General features: G+C 44.6%; 2 protein-coding genes across 5 annotated transcripts in view; one reads left to right on the top strand and one right to left on the bottom strand.

The window, feature by feature from the left end:
• KLHL17 (kelch like family member 17) overlaps positions 1-9,116 on the bottom strand; it is a 39,853-nt gene extending 30,737 nt beyond the window's left edge. The window contains exon 1 of one of the 2 annotated variants that reach the window (XM_082230116.1): positions 7,768-9,116. The gene's annotated coding sequence lies outside the window, so the exon portion shown is untranslated. Of the gene's footprint in view, positions 1-6,941; positions 7,045-7,767 lie in introns of those variants that run through there. The other variant, XM_082230117.1, reaches the window with a different exon arrangement.
• NOC2L (NOC2 like nucleolar associated transcriptional repressor) overlaps positions 1-15,539 on the top strand; it is a 143,637-nt gene that overhangs the window by 54,171 nt on the left and 73,927 nt on the right. Inside the window, exons 1-2 of one of the 3 annotated variants that reach the window (XM_082229941.1) lie at positions 5,213-5,382; positions 13,513-13,692. In XM_082229941.1, coding sequence (XP_082086067.1) covers positions 5,312-5,382; positions 13,513-13,692 — 251 coding nt within the window. In that variant the 5' untranslated portion in view covers positions 5,213-5,311. Of the gene's footprint in view, positions 1-5,212; positions 5,383-11,822; positions 11,972-13,512; positions 13,693-15,539 lie in introns of those variants that run through there. The other 2 variants (XM_082229942.1, XM_082229940.1) reach the window with 2 other exon arrangements.

Genomic DNA, 15,539 nt, shown 5'->3' on the forward strand with positions numbered 1-15,539 from the left:
TTCCACTAGTCCACTGTATTTCCATGTGTGCTGTGTATTAAGATGCTTTCCGTCCACTGTGTCTAGCAGGGAAGTCAAGCAGACTGGTGGATGGCTTGATCTGTCTCTCCTCCGCCAGCCTCTCCACTCACCTGCATGAAATTCCTGGTTGTCTGAGGTACTAGGTGAGCTGTTAAATGTAAGATTGTGCTAAACTATAATTTAGCATTAGAAGCTGCAGCAAGACTTGGGCTTCCCCTTCTTCAGTTTGACTGCAAGGAAGAGATTGGAAGCTTCCATTTCTATTTTAAATGGGCCACAGTTTAGTGCGTCCTCTGAGCTCTAAACTGTGGCTAATCTTAAATATGCATTGTTGAAACAAGCCATCTTTGTAATCTACAAATAAGATTAACCACTGTTTGTCTGGGTTCAGATGTCACAACAAACTGTGGTTTATCTAAAACCATAGTTTAGCTTTACTGTGCACAGTCATTAACAATGGAAATATATTCTGCATACGCTCAGAGACAGTTTATTATTCTGTTATTCAGCATGTTCTAGCCCCACAGTCCCAATATTACCCATTAGATCTGCTTGTTTGGTTTAGGTAGTGTTGAACAGCTAAGCCTTCCATCTTGGTTGAAAGCTCAAGTCTACAGTGTACTATGGAAGCAAATCCGCTATCTCTTTTTTGCAGCTCTCAAACCAAGCCGTCCTAAAAATAGTCCTGGTTGTTTCAAAGGACATGATGCAAGCCACAAAATTAATCACCCTCTCTGTTGCTAACACAGGTAGCTTCCAATGCCAGCCATTGGGTTCAGCATGGCATTTCATAGAACCAAAGGCCTTCAAATCCAAACTGGTGCTTAAAATCAGTCCCCATAATTGGGCAAAGACAACAGGTGCCCTAAGCCATGAACAGGGAGGATCAAGGCGTTGGCAGGCCTACAGAGCAGGCTGCTTTGGGCTCCAGAAAGTCAACAAAACCCCGCATTGTGATTACTTTATTTATTGTGTGTGCCACTTTACAAAATATAAGATGTCAGCTCCTGCATTGAAAGCTTTGGAGCCTAAATTTTGACACAGGAGGGAAAGGAGGCAGGGATAAACAGGGGAGACAAAATAAAGATAATTGAACTTTCCCCAGTATTTTGAGTCACCAGAAATGTGGGACATCTGCCCTAGAGAGGCCCAGTTGTTCAAACTCGCTGCTCACATTTTGAATTCCCAGAATGCAGCTTTCTAAGAATACCTGTGGGTTGCAAGCGGATGCATACAGACCAATAAAAAGTTCAGAAAAGAGCATGGAGAGCCACCAAAATTTTCCAGGGGGGTGGAGCAACACCTCTATGGGGCAAGGTCACAATATTTGGGGCTTCTTAGCTTAGAGACGAGGTGAGCAAGAGAGGACACGATAGGGGTGGTGGAGAAGGTGGACAGAGGAGAAGTTTTCTCTCTCTCTTGTGATACTAGAACTCAGGGATGTCCAGCAAAGCTGAATGTTGTAAGATTCAAGCCAGATGAAAGAAAGTACAGTGGTACCTCGGGTTAAGTACTTAATTTGTTCTGGAGGTCTGTTCTTAACCTGAAACTGTTCTTAACCTGAAGCACCACTTTAGCTAATGGGGCCTCATGCTGCCACCGCGCCGCTGGAGCATGATTTCTGTTCTCATACTGAAGCAAAGTTCCTAACCCAAGGTATTATTTCTGGGTTAGCAGAGTCTGTAACCTGAAGCGTATGTAACCTGAAGCGTATGTAACCCGAGGTACCACTGTACTTCATAGTTACTATGGATCAGGAGTCAGTGACGGCCACTAACTTGGATAACTTTAAAATTAGACTAATTCATGAGGGATAGGCTATTAATGGCTACTAGCTAGGATGGCTATGTATTACTCCCACTCTCAGTGGCAGCCTCGGAGTCTCAAGTGCAGAGAGTGCTGCTCTTGTGCTCAGGACCTGCTTACAAGCTTCTGATAGGTATCTGGAAAGCCACAGCGAGAACAAGACACAGGACCAAGTGGGCCTTTGGCCTGATCTAGCCTCAGGGCTCTTCGTATGCTCTTCTTATGCACTGAGCTCAACAGGACTTGCTTCCAGACAAGTGTGCATAAAATTGCAACCCCATTGTTCTTTCCGCTGAGTTATTGTTTGCTTTAATCCCATCTGTTGTTGGCTGTCTTCTTAATTGCTTTAATTTGTGTGGGTTTTTTTGTTTTTTGTTTTACTTAGCTTGCTTTTAGATTTTTAATTTGGTGCCTGTAAGGGGTACTGATGGGGAGGTGAGATGCAAACATTTTATTAACGAAAGCAAGCCGCACTTTTCAGGTGCTGCAAACCCCTTTCTCTGCTTTTGCTGTAAGACACGGATCCAGTTCCTCAATCCTACAGGCTCCCTCCCACTGGCTTGTGGGCAACGTAGCTGGAGCTTAAGGAAGGGCCTGCAGCTTTGTGGTATAGAGCAGGAATGGTGGAGCTGGGGCCCAGATGTGGCCCCCTAGCTCTCTCAGTCTGGCCCTCGGGACTCCCCAGGTGACACGCTTTCCCAGCCCTGATTCACACCTTCCTTAAGGGCTTTTGCGTGGGTGGAATAGAGTCCCTGAACTCTGGTGCCTCTTGCATTGCCTGGATGGAGAAAGAGAGAGATTTGTATGTATAAGTATTATAAAATCCTGCATGGCATGGAAAGTGAATAGAGGCAAATTCTTCTCCCACTTTTGTAATGCTAGAAAATGAATGTTTGAAGAGTTGGGACAGAGAAAGGGAAGTATTTCTTCAGAGTTAAAGCTATAGAACTTGCTCCCATAGAAGGCAGCAAGGCTACCAACTTGGATGGCTCTAGAAGAGGATTAGATATACAGTGGTACCTCTGGTTACGTACTTAATTCGTTCCGGAAGTCCGTTCTTAACCTGAAACTGTTCTTAACCTGAAGCACCACTTTAGCTAATGGGGCCTCCCGCTGCCGCTGTGCCGCCAGAGCACAATTTCTGTTCTCATCCTGAAGCAAAGGTAATATTTCTGGGTTAGCGGAGTCTGTAACCTGAAGCTTATGTAACCTGAAGTGTATTTAACCCGAGGTACCACTGTATGCACGGAGAAGGCTCTCCATGGCTACGAACCACAGTGGTTGGCCACTGTGAGAGCAGGATGCTGGACTAGATGGGCCACTGGCCTGATCCTGCAGGTTCGTTTTATGTTCTAAACCTCTGCCTTTTGAGTGGTTGGAATGGAGTCTTCTCTGCAAAGGTAAGACACCTCACTGTTGGCCCAACTGCTTTTGTCCCTGGTCCCACCTGCCAGTGTCCTACACACATCCCTTGAAGGTTGTCGATCAGGCAATGTGGCCTCAGGCTGGAGTTGGTTTCCCACCCCTGTGGTAGGGCACATACTTTGCTCACAGAAACCTCTGCTCAGAAACCTCTGGATAACTCCTGCTAGCAGACGTAGACCATGTTGTGAGACTCCAAATCCCATCAGCCTAAGCCAGCATGGCTAACAGTCCAGGGATGATGGGAGGTTCCTCATCCCTGGATTAAAATTGCCTGGGAACTCGGAGAACCATCCAGAAAAAGGAGGCTCACTGCTGTGTCTCTGCATGAGCGGCTGTTCTGGCTTTTACTAAAATGGATTAAAAACAGGGACGTGGAACCTGTGGCCCTTCAGATGGTGTTGGATTCCCATTAGCCCCAGCCAACATGGCCAATGGTTGGCATTGATGGGATTAGCAAACCAACAACACCTGGAGGGCCACAAGCACACACACCCTCCGTGTCAACAATACTGAGCTAGGATAGACTGCTCTGGTATAAGGCAACTTCCTGTGCTCCTGTGTTAGACTCTGTTTACTAAGTTGAGTTGGTTTGGAATGAACTCTTTGTGTTCTAAGCTCCTAGGAGGCTAGGCAATGCCTTCCTTTCTCTTCCTGCTGTGTGGCAACTACATCAGTAGCACAACAAAACAAAACAGAAAATCAGGAATTCACAGATGCTGCAGGAAATTCGACAAAAAGAGGTGCCTGCATTGGTGCCTAAACATCCCTCCTCTCTTAGAGGAATCATAGAGTTGGAAGGGACCACAAGGGCCATCTAGTTCAGGCATAGGCAAACTCAGCCCTCCAGATGTTTTGAGACTACAGTTCCCACCATCCCTGACCACTGGTCCTGTTAGCTAGGGATGATGGGAGTTGTAGCCCCAAAACATCTGGAGGGCCGAGTTTACCTATGCCTGATCTAGTTCAACCTCTTGCAATGCAGGAATGCATGGGAACTCGAACATTGGACTCGAACCCACAACCCTAAGATTACGAGTCTCGTGCTGAGCAAAACGGGCCCAGTCCTGGGGCATGCTCCAACCTGCATCCTCCACCATCTATCATCCTAACAGTGGAAGAAAGTCTGCTGCTCCACCCAGCAGGGTTGGCGTTGGGCAGACAGTCTGATGAGGTTCCTTCCAGCTCTAAAATTCTGTGGTTCTCAACCTGGCTGAGCTGGTGACAGCTGTCGTCTAAAACATCTGGGGGGCACCATATTGGTGAAGTCTGGTCTGGAGCCAAGAACCTCTGTACCACATCCAAGTATTGCTAGATGAAGGTCAGAAAGAGCGACTCATTCTTGTGTGGTGCTCTGACAATGGGGCTTCTACCATGATGTAATAGAATCAGAGAATTGTAGAGTTGAAAGGGGTCCCGAGGATCGTCTAGTGAGTCCAACCCCCTGCAATGCAGGAATCTCAATGGCAGGTGGCCATCCAACTCAAAAACCTCCAAGATGGGAGAGTCCACCATCTCCCTATGGAGTCTGTTCCACTGTTGAACAGTGTGGTAAAGTTATGCTGCAAAAGGTATGCATGGGTTCTGAAACGCTGTCAGTAGGCACCTTGCCTAGGATACCAAGAAATAAAATGTTATCCCCACCTGGGGAAAGATACCCTTCATTTCATTTTTCATCCCACAAAGTCTGAATTAAAATGACCAGCAGTTTAGTTTTGGATTGTGCAAGAATGACTACTCCGTATGTTTCAGACTGAGCCCTCTAATTAGAAGGAAGCAGAGCGAGAGCAGTGACTCATACAGAGACTCAGCAGGCAGCCTCCTAAAAGCAGAGGCAATTCATCTTAGCCTTCCTGCCATGAGAGTAACTGACTAATACCTGTTAAGGCAAGCATTCCACTGAACTGAACTTCTGATTCGTTTTAAATTTTTAAAAAATTGTTACGCTTTCTAATTTTTTGTTTTTTTGTTTATTTTAATTCGGGATAATTTAATGCCCCAGTGAATTTGCCAGCTGCACTTGATTCAGAGAGGCCACAAAGTTACCTGTCTGTCAGGAGAGATGGATTGGAAGGAGGCAAGGTCAGAACAGGCAGTCATGCAGAAATACAACAGTCAGCTTTCTCAGGGCAGGTAATTTTCCTGAATCACTACTTGAAAGAGAGTAAATGAACCAGTCTCATTTGATCATGAGATATGGCAGAAGGATCTGTAACAGGGAAGATTGACTGGAAGAAGGTAACTTCAGACCAGAGACTCACACAGGGACACAAATGGGATCCTCCTCTGAAGGCAGGTAATTTTGTTATATTTGTAGTGTGGGTGACTGAATGCTCAAATTACACCTTGTGATGCAAACAAAAATTACCTGCATTCAGTGTAGGTCGACTGGAATAAAAGGAAGCCCAGAACAGCTATTCATGCAGAGATGCAATGGGCCATCACCTGTGTGTGTGCGTGCACTGGGCTGAAATTTCATTCTCATTAGTAGACTAACAGCTCTCTTATGACTCTTTTATTACAGTGGTTTTTAAAAAAGAAATTGCTGGAGAGTTATGCTTTCTTAAATGTAGCAAGGGGAAGATGCATATAATTTATTAGCATTATTATTAAAAAACAGAAGCAAAAATGGTGGGTGGAATGTGTTAAACAATTAGGAACACCCCTCTCCATGCACAAAAAGGTCGGTTTTGCATTGCAGTTTACACCCTCCCTCTAGAGGGGGTAATCTCTCTCCCCCACTTAGGGTATGCTTAATATCTGACTCAAATGCTAACATGTGAATGTGATCAACACATGTTGCCATGAGGGAACATTCACAAAGGGGGTGGGATTGGCTGGGGGCCCCCTTCCCTTCTCAGTGCTCTTATATACTAGGAGTCTTTTCTGCAAATAGCCAGGCCAAAACAAAGACTTACAAAACGTCAGTTTTTAATGGGGGGGGAGTATGCAGTTTAGTGCTCCCCCAGCTAATACTTTCTCATGATTTGCATCATTACATCTCTCCCTTGCATTCCCTGCCCAGAGAGGAGGGTGCAGTCAGGAAGAAAGTGCAAACATATTCCGGACGGCCTAAGAAACAGATTCCTTTGTGTCCATATTCCACCGCCCGCCCCCCACTTTCCATAGGGCTAAAATTGACGCAAATGTAAACGGACCAGGTGGAAGGCGATTTAACAAAAAAAAAAAAAAAGTTAAGGAGGAGCTAGATTTTTTCGTCCCCACCCCCGATCTTTTGATAGTCCCGGTTTTATAAATGGTCATATTTGTCTTTGAAAACGCAAAGCAAATAGGCAGTAGGTTAGTTTTCAGATAGGGCTGGTGGAAGAATTAGTTTTGCTTTGATATACATACACACACTGTATATATTTGCAGCACTGGGATCCTGCCAGGATATGCAAACTCGGATAGCCTCCTTAAATTAAAAAAAAAATACACACATACAAAACTGATCTGGGTAGCAGCAATGCAGGCTTCTGATACTGCAACTGGAGCATTTGGGAACGGGGCGGGGGTGGGGGGAAGGCGCGCACACGCAAAACCTGCATCCCATCCCCCCCCCCGCAGCCACTCACTTCCTTTACAGGGTTGTGCACCCACTGCACCCCACAATGACAAATCCGGCTCTTTTAAAAAACATTAAATTAAAGGAGCGAGAGCTAGACTGCAGTTGTCTGAAATACGGCAGTCACCTCAGATAACCCCCCTCGCCGGTACACCAGCGCGTGTCTTCAAAAGCTTCCAACCGCAACACGATCACCCTTACGAGCAGCGGGATTGGGGCCCGTGCGTTGCCCCATCCGATCGACGCCTTGCAGCAGATTATTTGAGCCGCAGTTTCTTGGAAACGTGCAGCCCATAACGAGATCCTCCTCCCCTGCCCCAACAGATGAAGGATTTTGTGGTGGCTGCATTGTTGTTCGTTGTCGTCTGAAATCGTACAGCGCCTAGCGCAAAGCGAGGCAAGCGCTTGCAATCGCACGCAGCCATCCTATTCCCATCAAACAAGCCAGGCTGGGTTTGTGTGTGTGCAAGCAAAACTCGAAAAGAGTAACAAAGGAGAAATGAAAGCCAGCCCATTTCACTGGGAAGAGAGAGAGAAGAGGCGGGGGAAACGGGGGCGAGGCAGCAAGCTTTAGGCACATTTTCCTGGGAGTAAAACCCGGTTGAGGACCCTGGGGTTTACTCTCGAGGAAGCGCACGGGCAGGCTGCGTGCAAAAGTGTGCGTTTGAGATGTACCGCCAACCTTCCCGGTCCTGCAAAATGCGGTACCCAGGCTGCGTGCGAATTCCAAGTGGAGCCATTGCAGGTAGCACATAAAATTATACAATAAAATGAGACACACACATCTGCAATGGACGCACGTTTAGGCTGCAATCCTGTAAATAATCTGCCTCTCTTGTTCAGAACCGCTGCTTTCTTCTATTATGAATTTTCCCCGTTAGAAATAACAACAACAACAATAATAATAATAATAATAATAATGCAGAGAATTGTGAATAAAAGACCGTACTCACCCAGTTGACACCTCCAGGGCTAGAAAGCAAAGGTGCTTTCCGTGGTCAGGCACTTTGCTCTCCAGATTGATGGATTTTTTAAAAAGTTAGCCGGTGCAAAAATCGCTTTTCCCAGCTGATGGGGCGATTGCTAACAGCGGCAAAAGCCTCCCGCTGGATTATACTCCTCTCTCCTTCCTTACTCTCTCTCCTCTTTGCACATATCAGGTCCGTCTTTCTTTGCTTCCCTTCACAGTGGAAAAAACACCAGCACTTTCCCCCACCCTGGGCTCTACAGCAATAATCAAAAGGAAGGCTTGTTAGATTTGTGTGTCTGTGGTGGTGTGTGTGTAAAGTCGCCGCCCGCTCTGCAGTTTTGCAACGGTGGGTCGTGCTGTGTAGACTGTTCCTTGGGGATACAGCAGAGTGTCTTTACATCAGCTGTTCTCAACCTTTTTTTGAGGTCACAGACCCCTTGGAGGATCTGAGGAAAGCTATGGACCCCCTTCCCCACAAAAAAATCACTTAAAGCAAATATGCACATTTTGCATACATTTTATGGGAAATATTTTTATTGAACAAAATAAAGTGAAACAATAAAAAGGAAACAAAATGCATTAAAAATGCAAAAAGAGGAGAAGCATACACTTAATTTTATTGCGTCGGGGACAAAACAAACCCATTTTTGTGCCCCCTGAAGCCCATCTTTGGACCACCCCCATGTTTGTTTGTTTATTATTACATTTTAATACCTGCCCTTCACTCTAAGGTCCTCTACAATAATTAAAATACAATATTAATACTAAAACACAATATTAAATATTATTTAAAACGGTTCAAGACAACTTATTTATTATTACATTTGTATCCCACCTTTTCTCCAAAGGACCTGAACACACTTCTCCACCTCCCCGTTTTATCCTCACAACTATCCTGTGAGGTAGGTTAGGCTGAGAGAGAGAGAGAGAGAGAGGTTGCCCCAAGGTCACTTAGAGAGTGGCTACTCCACACTGGTAAAACGCTTCCTTTGCATTGAGCACTTGTCATGCAATGATTGCTATTGAACATAAGCAGGTAAAAGCTCTGTTGGTAGAGTACAATATTCTTAATCTCAGGGTTGTGGGTTCAAGACCCATGTTGGGGAAAATATTTCTGCATTTAGGTCTACAGTTCTATAATTCTATGAAATTCTACAATTCTATGATGCTATGAAAAGACACATAATGGGGTTGTACTCAACACCACTCTTATTCAGTGTCATAAAAGACCTGTACCCATTCATTTCAATGGGTACAGTAGAATTTAACTGGATACAACCCAAAATGTTTAACTCTAGATATCAAATTCGTTGCCAACTTTATTGCTTCTAGCCAAAAACTAATATGGTCCAAAGTTACATATCCATCCAAAATATATAAACAATTATTATTATACATATTTATACCCCACTTTTATCCTAAGCTGAGATTCAAAGTGGCTAAAAACATTTAAAAACATGATAAAATACAAAGTAAGAAACACAAACATGTTAAAAATAAATAATTACAATATATCAGAACACATTCAGAACTAGAAATGTGATCAGCATCGTCTGCACCTTAGTTTTTAAAGGCCTGTCTGAATAGGAAGATCTTCACTTGCTGGTGGAAGGATAACAAAGAGGGATCTAAGGTAATATCTATTGGGAGAGAATTCCATGCATAAATATTATACTACCTTCTCTCCAGATTAAAAAACAGGTACAATAAATCCTCTTCTCCACAGATTTGCAAAACAAGCATGCATAAGATTGGACTGTAGGCTACTGTCTCTCATGCTGTGTACACACTATAACTTTAAAGCACATTTGGAGCATATTCTTTCCCTCAATGAATTCTGGGCACTGTAGTTCACTCCTCGCTAAATTACAATGCCCAGCAACCCTTAACAAACTACAGTCCCCATAATTTTTTGAGTGAAATAATATCCTTCGGATGTGATTTAAAGGTACAGTGTATACACACCTTCACTATCCCATATCTGCAATATAAATAGTTTGCAGGGTTGTTGTAAGTATCGGGGGGGGGGGGAATAAAGCAGGAAGATAATAGAGTCTTGGGGCACTTTTTAAAAGACTTATTGTGGCATAAGCATTTGTGGACAAAATGTAAATGCTAAGTACTGTATCACCATTCCCTCTATTTCTGATGTCCAGATGGTGAGTGGCAAGCGTTATGTAGCAAAAACAGCACCAGCCCAAACACAAGTGGAACATATCAGCAGGCCACAAGGGAGACCACAAGGTTTTGCAGAAGGACAAAAATATCCCCAAGTACCGCCCTATCAGTCATTTAAGATCCACTAAGGGATGCCCTGGTTGTTATTCTACATTTAGCTTCTGCTGGGTAAGGGATGATGAAAGGCAGGGCATTCTCTGCAGTGGCTCCTCTGATTACGAAACTCTCTCCTAAATCACATCCTTTTGCTGCCCCCCATGTTGGTGTCACTTAGGCACAAGCAAGGTGAACATATGATCTTTTCACCTATATACCTTTGAAATGTAACCAGCCTTTTTGCCAGCACTGTTGCTTTGTATAGGTAGTTTCAGTGTTGTTAACCTTTTTTTCTGTATCGTGTGACCTATGAGATACAGTATTGCCAACTGCTCTGTGCTCCTATAGCTCAGTGGCAGAGCCTCTGTTTTGCATGCAGAAGGTCCCAGGTTCATCTGCAGGTAGGGCTAGGAGAGACTTCCTGTCTGTTTTAAACCCTGGAGAGCCATTGCCAGTCAGCATTTACAATACAGAACATAGCTAGATGGCCCTAATGGTCTGAGCTGGTATAAGGTGCCTTCCTATGTTCCTATGTCTGTCCTTCCTGCGGAAAGGGGCTTCTTTTTCCAGTGCAGCAAGATCTCCCATATATTTTAGTCTCAACTTCCTTTTCCACTCTCAAAGGGAGAAATCGATCACGTCTACATTTAGAGGGGCGGGGCTACAATTTCCTTAGAACAGGGGTCGGAAAACTTGTTCAGCAGGGGGCTGGTCCACTGTCCCTCAGACCTTGGTGAGGCTGGACTATATTTTGTGGGGGGAAATGAACAGTGGCGTAGCGTGGGGGGTGCAGGGGGGGCCGGCCGCACCGGGTGCAACACCTGGGGGTTAGGGTTAGGGGGCGCAAATCCACGGGTTAGGGGGCGCAAATTACTTGCCTTGCCCCGGGTGCTGACAACCCACGCTACGCCACTGGAAATGAACGAATTCCTATGCCCCACAAATAACCCAGAGGTGCATTTTAAATAAAAGCATGCATTCTACTCATGTAAAAACACGCTGACCATCCGTGGGTTGGATTTAGAAGGCAAACTGGGCCTTAGTTTGCCTACCCATGCCTTACCCCCACACCAGCCCTGGGAACTGTAGTTTCTTAAGTGTGCTGGGAACTGTAGCTCTGCAAGGGGTAAACAGTTCCCAGGATTCTTTGGGGTCTCCCAAATAGAGAGCCAGTGTGGTGTAGTGGTTAAGAGCGGTGGACTCGTAAGCTGGTGAACTGGGTTCGATTCCCCGCTCCTCCACATGCAGCTGCTGGGTGACCTTGGGCTAGTCACACTTCTCTGAAGTCTCTCAGCTTCTCCTCACAGAGTGTTTGTTGTGGGGGAGGAAGGGAAAAGGAGATTGTTAGCCGCTTTCAGACTCCTTAAAGGGTAGTGAAAGGCGGGATATCAAGTCCAAACTATTCTTCTTCTTTGGGTGCGGAAGGGATGTGCTTTGAATGCGTGTTGTGCACAGCAGTCATTACGTCTCTCAAGCTCTACTTTGGGCGAGTCCCCACCGTTTCCTATCATTCGTGCAACAGTCGCTTGGCACCTCTAAATATCTCAGAGAAGAGCCTGCGGTGGGTCCGAGAAAAGACACATCCGCGCGCGCACACAACTCCAAGCTGTGAAATTAAACGGTGCAACATTTCCCCAGAAATGTTTTGGGTTTTTTTGGTATGTGTGTGCGCAAACGCGCCCGCCCGCTTCGTGCCCTGTTCAAAGCCTGATTCCGTTTCTTTCCCTCCGCTCGCTGGGCCCGTGAACCTAAAGATCAACCGGGGCCGGCTTCCCTCCCAGTCTCCTCCTCCTCTTTCTTCCTCCTCCTCTTTGCTACTGTTGCATTTTGGGAGAGGAAGTGCCCGGACCACGTTGCTGCCGCTGGGAGCGGACGGAGGCGCGAGCGCAAAGCATGGCCGCTTCCAGCAAGAGGTGAGTGTGGCTTGGCAGCCATGTAGCCTCGCAGGCGTTTAACAGAGCTAGCTCTTTTTCTAGAAGATGCACAGTATCATAGAATGGTAGAGTTGGAAGGGATCCCCGAGGGTCGTCGAGCCCAAATCCTTCAGCAATGCAGGAATCTCATCACGCGGTCCCGCCTCCATTTTGGAACCGGACCGGTCCCACCTTAGCTTTGCAAATGTGTTCGCTCCCAAGATATCTCCCAACTGTCCCCTTGGAGGGTTTGCGTGGTTTGCGGTAATTCGGGCTATGGAGAAAGAGAGTAATGGAAGTTCTCATTCGTTTCCCCTGCGCGTGTTTGCGGATTTCCCTAAATCGTGGGGGCTGCAAGGAACACCTGGGAAGTTAATGGAACAATTTCTCATCTTCTAATCCCTGGATCTGTTTTTATTGGAATTGGTTACTTGTGTGTCTTCACGATCAGTGTTTATGGAGTTGTTTATATCGTGTGTTTTAATTATAGGTGCTCATATTATGATCTTTATGTAATTGGGGTTTTATACTTAGCTTAAGAATCTGCTTTGAACATAAGGAGAGATACAGATAAATCAATAACAACAACACTAATAATACAAGTAATATACTTTTTTTAAAAAGCTGGGAATTATTTTCATTGAACACAGTAGGAATTATTTTCTCCCCCCCCCCTTGAGAAACAGTGCTGAACTATATGGGCCATTTGCCTGACCCAGCAGACTTCTTACTAGGTTTCAGGGTGGGTTACAGCAATTGACACGCAATGTTAAAAACGGTTTAAAACAACAAGTTGAGGTATTCAGGGTCCTGGGCCACATAAGGTTTTATAGGTCAAAACCAGCCCTTTGAATTGAACCCAGAAACTAATCTGATAACAATTCCTAAACGATAATCAATAAAAATAACTGCAAGTCATAATGCATAAAACACCACAAAACATGCAAAACCATGTAAAAGGATCAAATTGACAAACAAGGATTCATAACTTATACAATTAATTGTTTTAAAATACCCTTGAATTTATCTCTTCCCAGCTGCTTCTGCTGTTCTCAAAAGTCATGGTTTGGGAAAGGCTCCTAGCTAGGACTGAAAGGTGGGGCAAGGCAGGTGGAAAAAGCCATTGCCTGATGAACAGCAGAAAGTCTCTCTCCCCTCACAGTTCTTTAAATTTGTTAGTTGCTTTCTCTTGCCCAAAGCAACCCAAAGTGACTTAAAACCAAACAGACAGACAGAATAAAACCCTATAGATGCATTACAACCAATTGTTGTTATATACATAATTTAAATAAATGCATTTAATTACTAAATAATGATTAGTAGCCAGTGCAGTCAGACCATTGCAACTGAAAGAATGAGGTAGGAAAGTCCTCAGTTTGCCCAGGCCTGTGGCCATTCAGTCCTGAGCTATGGTCCTTGGATGATGCTCTTGACATCTGAAATGCAGATTTTTCCAGTAAGGCTCACACCTCTATTCTTTTTTGAAACTCTGTTCTTCGTCTTTTGTTTACCCATTTTGTCCCTTGCCTCTCTGGGAACAGAAAACTCGCTGAGCTGAGTGTGGATGAGTTCCTGACTTCCGGATTTGATTCTGACGCGGATGACGAGTTGCAGGAGGAAGCCTTGAATTCCAGAGAGGATGGGGTTCATAAAAAGCTCAGCCAGAACGGGAAGGCCCCCGTCAAGAAGAAAGGAGGGCTAATATCAAAAGCTGTGGAAAAGTAAGAAAGGAAAATGTTCCTTGTTTTTAGAATTTTCTAAAATGCTTTTCATTACATTTTGAAATGTACAAAACAAACCACAATTTTTTTTGTTTGTTTTAAAAACATTTGAAATACAGTGAAGTACAGTGCATTAGAGTAATAGTTTTAGCTAATTTTTATTTTATATATTGCATCTTTGTAAAGCGCTTGGAGACTCTTGTAGTTTGAGGGTATATCAGTTGTTCAAATAAAAAATAAAATAAATGATATCCAACTACGGTTTACTCAGAGCTTCCCCCCCCCATAATGTTTTGTTTTTCAATTTTATAATGTATATACAGGGGTACCTCGGGTTAAGTACTTGATTCGTTCCGGAGGTCCGTTCTTAACTTGAAACTGTTCTTAACCTGAAGCACCACTTTAGCTAATGGGGCCTCCTGCTGCCGTGCAGCCGGAGCACGATTTCTGTTCTCATCCTGAAGCAAAGTTCTTAACCTGAGGTACTATTTCTGGGTTAGCGGAGTCTGTAACCTGAAGCGTGTGTAACCCGAGGTACCACTGTAAAACAGAGAGCAAATACAGCAACAGATGAAAATTAGAAGATGAAAAACAAATCTATAAAATAGGCATGTAGAATGAGTGCAGTTGCACATGGGTTTAAAAAAAAAGCCCAAGTAAAGACTTATCAGCGTTATCAATTTATCAAATATAGTTCCAGATTTGCCAGCCTTGTGACAAGAGTCGTCTTGAAAATGATGGTTCCGCTGTATATGTAATGAAAGCACACCAAGTCATAAAAAGTGTCTGCTTCCATTCCGGAAGTCCATTCGACTTCCAAAATGTTTGGAAACCAAAGCGCGGCTTCTGATTGGCTGCAGGAAGCTCCTTCAGCCAATCAGAAGCCGCGGACGCCCCGCTGAACGTTCGGCTTCCAAAAATAGTTTGCAAACCGGAATACTCACTTCTGGGTTTTGCGGCGTTTGGGAGCCAAAACGTTCGGGAACTAAGCTGTTTGAAAACCAAGGTACGACTGTATTCAGATGTACTTAGAGGGGACCCACTGAAATTAAAAAAAGATAGAGGAAAGGCGAATAAGAGGTGACATGACACAAGATTATAAAATTATGCATGGCATGGAGAACATGGGTAGAGGAAATACTTTCTGCCTCTCCCATAACACTAGAACTTGTGGACATGCAGTGAAGCTGAATCTTGGAAGGTTCAGGGCAGATTTTTAAAAAGTACTCCGTGCAGCAAATAGACTATGGAATTTGATCTCCCAGGAGGCAGGGATGGTCCCCAACTTTAAAAGAGGATTAGAGAAAGTCATGGAGATTGAGGCTATCGTTGCCTTCTGGCCACAATGACTGTGCTATTTCTGCGCAGTTAGAGGCGGGAGAGTACTGGTGTGTTTGGGTCTTGCTTGCAAGTTCACTATAAGCATCTGGTTGGCTGCTGTGAGAACAGGACGCTGGACTAGATGGGCCTTTGGCCTGATCCAGCAGCCAGACTCTTCTTAAATTAGTTACAATTCCAAATGGTTGTGTGCCAAACCCCTGAAATTGTACAGTGGTACCTCGGGTTACAGACTCCGCTAACCCAGAAATAGTACCTTGAGTTAAGAACTTTGCTTCAGGATGAGAACAGAAATCGTGCTCTGGCGGTGCAGCAGCAGCGGAGGCCCCATTAGCTAAAGTGGTGCCTCAGGTTAATAATAATAATAATTTTAATTTATACCCCACCCTCCCCAGCGAATGCCGGGCTCAGGGCGGCTAACAAGCAATAATAAAAACAAGTTGAATAAATACAACTTAAAAACAAGATTAAAATGTAACATTAAAATATTGATACATTAAAATGCAGCC

The sequence above is a fragment of the Podarcis vaucheri genome (genome assembly GCF_965113315.1).
Source record: "Podarcis vaucheri genome assembly, chromosome: 7".
In the NCBI taxonomy this organism is placed as follows: Eukaryota; Metazoa; Chordata; class Lepidosauria; order Squamata; family Lacertidae; genus Podarcis; species Podarcis vaucheri.